The sequence below is a fragment of the Talpa europaea genome, assembly GCF_964194135.1.
Source record: "Talpa europaea genome assembly, chromosome: 6".
In the NCBI taxonomy this organism is placed as follows: domain Eukaryota; kingdom Metazoa; phylum Chordata; class Mammalia; order Eulipotyphla; family Talpidae; genus Talpa; species Talpa europaea.
The window spans coordinates 13,749,950-13,757,153 of NC_140072.1; the positions used below are offsets into that span (position 1 = coordinate 13,749,950).

Genomic DNA, 7,204 nt, shown 5'->3' on the forward strand with positions numbered 1-7,204 from the left:
GTTTATCTTCCGTGTCCCAGTTCTCACTGGGACCTGCCGCTTTTCCTCCCTATTAACTTTTTTTAATGGGAGATCTTACTCGCAGCGTCTCCTCGCCGCCATGTTGCTCCGCCCCTTTTCTGAGTTCATGTTTTAATACTATATAAGGTAAGAGCCCAGCTTCATTCTTTTGCATGTTGATACCTTGTGCTGGTTTTCACAACACCATTTGTTGAAAAGGTGAAATTGACTCTGTATGTAAGGATTTATTTCTGGGCTCTCTGTTCTATTTGTCTGTCTTTATGTCACTAACATGCTGTTTTGATTACTGTGGCTTTGTATTGGGTTTGAAATCAGATAGTTTGTCTTTTCTGAGTCCCTTGAGATTCCATATGAATTTTAGGGATGGATTGTTCTATTTGTTTAATAGTAATTGGAATTTTGATGGAGCAAACATTTGTTTTAACTGATTTGTCTGTAAGAGATCTTCCTGTGTCTTCAAAAGGTAGCTTTTTGATACTTTAAGGACTTTCTTGAATTTTAAATTAAGGTGTCCATAGCATAATATCTGATCATGATCCAACCTGGACATACATCCTGTTTCACATCTTTTGCTTATATCATCTCTTTTGATGAGAACTTACCTACAAACTAGACAGGCTCCTGAAGGGGGAAAATAATATTTGACAACATAAGTCTTAGGAATTGTTTTTCTTTTTCTCAGTAATTTAGGAATTGTGTTGGCTTTTAGCTTGGTGTGATTTCAGGGTGACAGCTTCAAAACTTTATAGAAATGAAATTGAGAAAAAATAGTCATTTTTTAGAGAGTTAGTCATAATTCATGATAGTGTATAAAATTAAAATTTTATTCCATTTTAGCATGCCAATGAAGATGTGGAACGAATGTTACTAGGAAACAAGTGTGATATGGACGATAAAAGAGTTGTACCTAAAGGAAAAGGAGAACAGGTAAAAAGCTTTCAGTGAAACTAATGTGCTGCCCTTTCTTTATAAAGCTGTTTTTGTATTGAATAATTTTTACAATAGTGGTAAAGGAGTGTAGTTAACTATTCACATCGTTCTTTTAAACACTACTGGAAACAACAGTGTTTGAGTGAATTTTTTCAGTGTATATCAGTAGGTGTAGGAAAATCAAATTTGGAAACAGATTTTTAACCTACAAAGAGGGATTCTTTTATTACTTATTTCTGAAAGATCTTGACCATTTATTTGAAACTTACCTCATTGAAATAGTATTTGCTTTATATAACCTGAGAATGCTGCCTTCAGAATATTAACATTTTCTTTAATTTTTTGATATTTTAGATTGCACGGGAGCATGGTATTAGGTTTTTTGAGACTAGTGCAAAAGCAAATATAAACATTGAAAAGGCGTTCCTCACATTAGCTGAAGATATCCTTCGAAAGGTAAATTTCTGTTTTTACTTAAATGCTCTAAGGTTTCTGCGTATCAGAGTTGAATATCTCATCTTTACTAAAGTACTGGGTTTCATACAAACACTGAGTTTATAATGTCATATGTCAGTCATACTTCAATTTTAAAAAACTGATTTTGAGAGGTAGAGTTCCTCAAAGTTTACTCATTACCAATAGTTGATTCTACAAATTAAAATAATGAACTGGGTGGGAGAGAGGAGGTATTACAGAGAGACATCTAGAAATATGTAGGATCCAGCCATTGTAGCAGTTTTCTGTGCTCCCACACTCAACTTTCTAGTCCTCAATTTCATGCCCTTTCCTCCAGCTTTTTGTCACTTCATGGTATTGTGGGGTTTTGCATCTATTTTTGTACTCATTGCCCTCTTCATTCCCATAAATAATTTTTTTTTAATTTAGTTTAAACTTAAGAGGTGAATCTATTAGGTATGCTACTGAATCACCAATCTTCTATATTGGCATTTCTCGGCACATATTATTGTATAGTGAATAAATAAAATTAGTCCATCCCCAGATTTGACATTACCATTCATTTTAACCTCACATTGGTTTCTGAGTTTCATTTATGAATTGTGAAACTTGCAGTACAAGTCACATGTAGCAAAATTTAGAAACTTTTTTTATTTTCTGTAGAATACACATACTTGGTTATAAGTCCTAAATGACTTGATATACAGATTTGCTTATGACCTGTATCCAGTATATTATATATTTAAATGTAAATCAAGAAAATCTGACACAAGTCCTAAAGGAGATGCAGTTATATAAGAGAAAAATTAATTGTTTATGGTAACTGTTTTTGAAATATCAGTTTCTTAAAAACCAACCCATAATTTTTTAAAGCATAAGTTATAATAGAGGTGGCATATTAAGTGTAAATCTGTGACATTTCTACACAGTTACAAGATATTTACATTCAAGTAATTAATTCCTTGTATGAAATCATTAAATCAAGCAACATAATTTTTTTAGAGTGAAATGGATGTATCTGTCTACTGTGATTGAATGTTGAAGATGGAAAAAAGTCATCTGTTACTGATGTTAGTATCCACTGCCAAATAAAAGTTGAGACCTTCCAGGGCTGCAAACATCCTGCATGTCATGTTTAGGGAGTTGCTGCCTTCCTTAGAAGATGTTTTAGTGTTAGAATCCAGCCAGATCAAAAAAATTGCATTTAATTTCAGAGAATGAGAGAGACTTTGAACAATTAAATAAATATTAAGGTTATCCAAAGTATACTGAGTGATAAAAAGTAAAGTGTAAAGTAGGATAAAATATGTGTAGTATGATTTTTTTCAGTTTATGTGACACTCAACACACATGGATGCACATCCACACAAGTATTTGGTTGGATCAGGAAGGATATATTCTCAACCTTAAGTAATGAGTATTATAAGCAGGCGGTGTGGCGATAGAAAGGGGAAGAAGAATGTGGGACAGAATCAATCACTGACTCTCGTTTATATCATTTTGTTTTTGAAATGTTAACATGTTTCTCTTTATAATTATTAAAACAATCAAAAGAATTTTAATATTCTTTCACAAGAATTCCTTGAGGAAATACATTTTTATTTGAAATGTTTCTATGAGAAACATAAGTAAAAATATAATAGAAAATTACTAGGTGAACTAGGAGAAGGAAATTTATATTTTTAATCAGATGAAGAGAGTAACAGGAATAGAGAAACACTTTTTTTAAAAAATTAGTACAAAGTACTTTGTATTCAGAGATTGGAGGGTCAGGGTGAAAAAATTATTCAATACTCAGGATTTATCACAATGCTTACTAAAACATAAAACACCCTTCTCTCTGTTTTTTTCTCTTTGTGAACTTTTTGGTCTTCTCAATTTGTGATTTTTTTTTTCTCTAATGTGTTCCTTTATTTTCTCACCTGTCTTGACATTTTTTATGAATGTGTCCCAGTGAAGTAGATCTTCCTTATTATATTAATGGTTAAGAAACATGAATGCACTGATAAATAAAGGGCTCTGTCTAGAGGCAGGCAGGTCTAAATATGAGGTAGCATTTTTTTTTTTTAATGACACACATGTCTGGGTTTAGGAAAAATTTTCTCTTCCCATCTGGGTTCTAAGGGTGAACAGATGAACAAATTAATATCAGACATACTGGTAAGAGAAAAGGTCAAAATTTAACAACACACATACGGAGAATTTATGTGTTCGTAAATAAAGAATAATGGAACATACCAGAGATATTTATCCTGCATTTAGGGACAAGGGTGTTGAGGAGATAGGTAGGGAAGACTTCACTAACAGAGGAGGAGGGCTGCCTTGTCCTTACTCTGAGAGTAGAGATGAAATTCTCGGATAAAAAGAACATGTTTGCTGATGAAGGACCCTCCTGTCACCAACTACATTCTTTGTTATCAAAAGGGGAAAACCTATACCCCTATTCTTGTATGCATAAATGAAAATAAATCTTTAAAAAAAAAACCAAACTTGGAGGGCCTCCCTGGTGGCTCAGGGGTTAATAAAGACAGCGCTATCAAGCTATTACTAGCCACTGCAGCACAAGTTTGATCCCCAGCCAGCCAGGGAGCAACCCACATAGCACAGCAGCCCTCTGTTGCCTCTCCCACTGCTCCCCTCAGCAGTGTATTCCAGTAGATCTGCCTGTTCTGCTCCCTACTCTGTCTCTGGTGAATCTTCTCATCCCCCGCAACTCTGCCTTATACCCCAGTTCTTGTATGCATAAATAAATAAATATTTTAAAAAATGAAAACAACTTGGAACTTTAGGATTCAGTGAAAAGAATCCCATATTTTAGGAGGTTGGTACTTAGCAGGAATAGGATGCAAAGGAGCCTTCTATTTTGTGTCATGATCTATATTTTGATTTGGGGGTTTCACAGTGTCTACTAAAAATCCATCAAGCACACTTAAGATTTGTATGCTTTACTATAGGTGAGCTATCCCTAAAAAAAATAATTCTTTTGTGCACATAGTGTAGGATATCCATTTAAAATAGTATATTGCTCTGATTTTTAAAGTACTATATATAGAATGTTGAAGAAATGAAAGATAATACAAAGAAGCAAAATCTTGTTAACCTACCACCTATTAATACTATTAGTGTTTTGGTGTCTATCTTTTTTATTTTTTTTTGCTTTATCTATTTTTAACATAAATTCTACAACTTTTTATTTTGTCCCATCATAGTTCCTCCACTTAATGATAGTATCTCATAGTTGAGATTGTGTTTTTAAAGCTATGGTACTGTAATACATGCTTTAGCCTAAAAATGCAAGTAATTAAACAAGGGCAGGGTTAGACATGACCCAACAACATTGGTTTTATCCACATGCTTAATAATGCTTTTTAAGTACTAAATACCCACTGCCTAGGGATAGGAGATAATAAGCCTTTATTCAGAAGAATTACAGCAGAGATTTACTAAAAAGTCAGGAGTCAGAAGAAGGCCTCTCTACATTTCAGCTTGAGGAAGTATAGGCAAAATGAAGATTAAAAATAAAGCCTCCCAATCTTTATTTTGCATGGGGGAGAAAACCTATCTCATGTGACTGTAATTGCACTTGGTTTAGTAAATTAACTTGTATGAGAGTATTTCTGTTGAATCTTGATTTATCCACAGCAATATTTCCTTGTGTGTTTGTTCCAGACCCCTGTAAAAGAACCCAACAGTGAAAATGTAGATATCAGCAGTGGAGGAGGCGTGACAGGCTGGAAGAGCAAATGTTGCTGAGCGTTCTCCCGTTCCATCAGTTGCCATCCACCACCCTGTTTTCTCTTCTTGCTGCAAAATAAACCACTCTGTCCATTTTTAACTCTAAACAGATATTTTTGTTCCTCATCTTAACTCTCCAGTTCATCTTATTTGTTCTTTCATCTGTGACTGCTTGCTGACTTTATAATTTTCTTCAAACAAAAAAATGTAAAGAAAAATCATGTCTGTGACTTCATTTTTAAATGTACTTGCTCAGCTCACCACTGCATTTCAGTTGTATTATAGTCCAATTCTTATCAACATTAAAACCTATAGCAATCATTTCAACTCTATTCTGCAAATTGTATAAGAATAAAAGTTAGAATTAACAATTTTATTTTGTACAACAGTGAAATTTTCTGTCATGGATAATGTGCTTGAGTCCCTATAATCTATAGACATGTGATAGCAAAAGAAACAAACAAAAGCCAGGAAACACTCATTTCGCCTTGAATATGTAAATTGGGTTAATTTTGTCCTGTGCCTTATGTGGAAAGGAACTTCTTTTGGTTTTTCCTTTTATTTGTTTTGGTGGAAGCATGTGCAGGAGACATATCATCCAAACATAAACCATTAAAATGTTTGTGGTTCGCTTGGCTGTAATTTTCAAAGTAGTTAATTGAGGACAAAGGGCAATTGCAGAAATGATAGCTTTGGTTTGCTGATTCTCATTTTAAGTGGCCTTGATATTTGAAACTATTCCTGTCACCGCTTCTTCTCCTTGGCCACTGTTTCCTTGTGTCTTATCTTCCTGCATGCTGCTTTATTTGCTTTTCCTTCCCCCACCACCCAATGGTATGAGTTATTTAAAAACAAAAGGGGCAAACTACTATTAGGTTTGTCAAGTTTAACATAAAGCACTGACTTAACTTGCTTAAGTGAACAGAAAGATAAATTCTAACTGCCTATTACCGAATGTCAGTTAACGGTGTTTACCCTCACCTCATTTTCTCTTTCCCCTAAAACTTCTGTCCCAGATTACTTCATTTGCTGTTTTACGTCATGTTCCTCCTCTTCCCTTTTTGTTCTCTTGGTGTCTATCCATTGAGTTTATGAAATGGAAGAGTTAATTGCATGCACTGTGTTTGGAGGGTGTTGTGGTTTTTCTTTCTAATTTAGGTGTATAGCCTATTCACTTTCCTAGAATACATATCTTAACCTAAATTTGAGTAGTCTCCATTTTGGCAACTCCTCTTAGCAATTTGGTAGCCCAGTAAAGGTGGTTTTACAAAAGGCAGGAAGGAGGAGTGAAATTTATTAACACGTTTGCCAAATGTCTTGAGATTTGGCCTTTGAAGAACACTTTTTCAGTGTTAAGTTGTCCTTACCTTAAGGTTTAGAAGTACTTTAGAACATTCATAATTGTAAGTCCTGTCTTCACATCCTTTTGGAAAATGTCTTATTACCATGGATTTGGATCAAGGGCAAAAAATACTTTTCATATAATGATAAAAACTCCCTTAGCTTATCTCTGACCTTGTCTCTCCCCACCCCCACCCCCACTTCATTTTTCTAGTTTTGCTTCATTGCTTATCATTAGGATAGGGTAAGTTAAGTTTGCTATGCTGCTAGCATCCTAAGATGATACCTTTGTTGAAATAATTGTGAATAGCATGATTCATTTCTAGCAGAGGCTGAGTTTAGGACAGCAGCTTCCATTGAAAAGTCTTTCTGTGTCGTGGGTAGCATTTTAATGCCTCTTGGCTCACATAAACAACACAGGGATGTATCTGTATGAGCATCCATACATTTTTCAGATAGTGCCCTAAAAACAATTTTTTATGCCTCACTGGTGGTTGTTGTTAGGTTTTTTCCGTCACTTGACTTTATCATTGTTTACTAGTAAAAGCAGCATTGCCAAATAATCCCTAATTTTCCACTAAAAATAATAATGAAATGTTAAAAGCTTCTTGAAGTTTTAGGTTAAACCTGTTGTTAGATTAATTTTAATGTTATTGTTGCTTCCCTTTATCTGGAATGTGGCAGTAGCTTTTTTTTAATTTTTAACCCTCTTTAATCCTTA

General features: G+C 34.2%; 1 protein-coding gene across 1 annotated transcript in view; it reads left to right on the forward strand.

Moving 5' to 3' along the window:
• Positions 1 to 5,160, forward strand: part of RAB10 (RAB10, member RAS oncogene family) — a gene marked incomplete at both ends in the record, with an annotated part of 65,417 nt that extends 60,257 nt beyond the window's left edge. The window contains 3 exons of the mRNA XM_084234663.1: positions 859 to 948; positions 1,306 to 1,407; positions 5,077 to 5,160. Coding sequence (XP_084090789.1) covers positions 859 to 948; positions 1,306 to 1,407; positions 5,077 to 5,160 — 276 coding nt within the window. The remainder of the gene's footprint in view (positions 1 to 858; positions 949 to 1,305; positions 1,408 to 5,076) is intronic.
• Between the last annotated feature and the right edge of the window lie 2,044 nt (positions 5,161 to 7,204).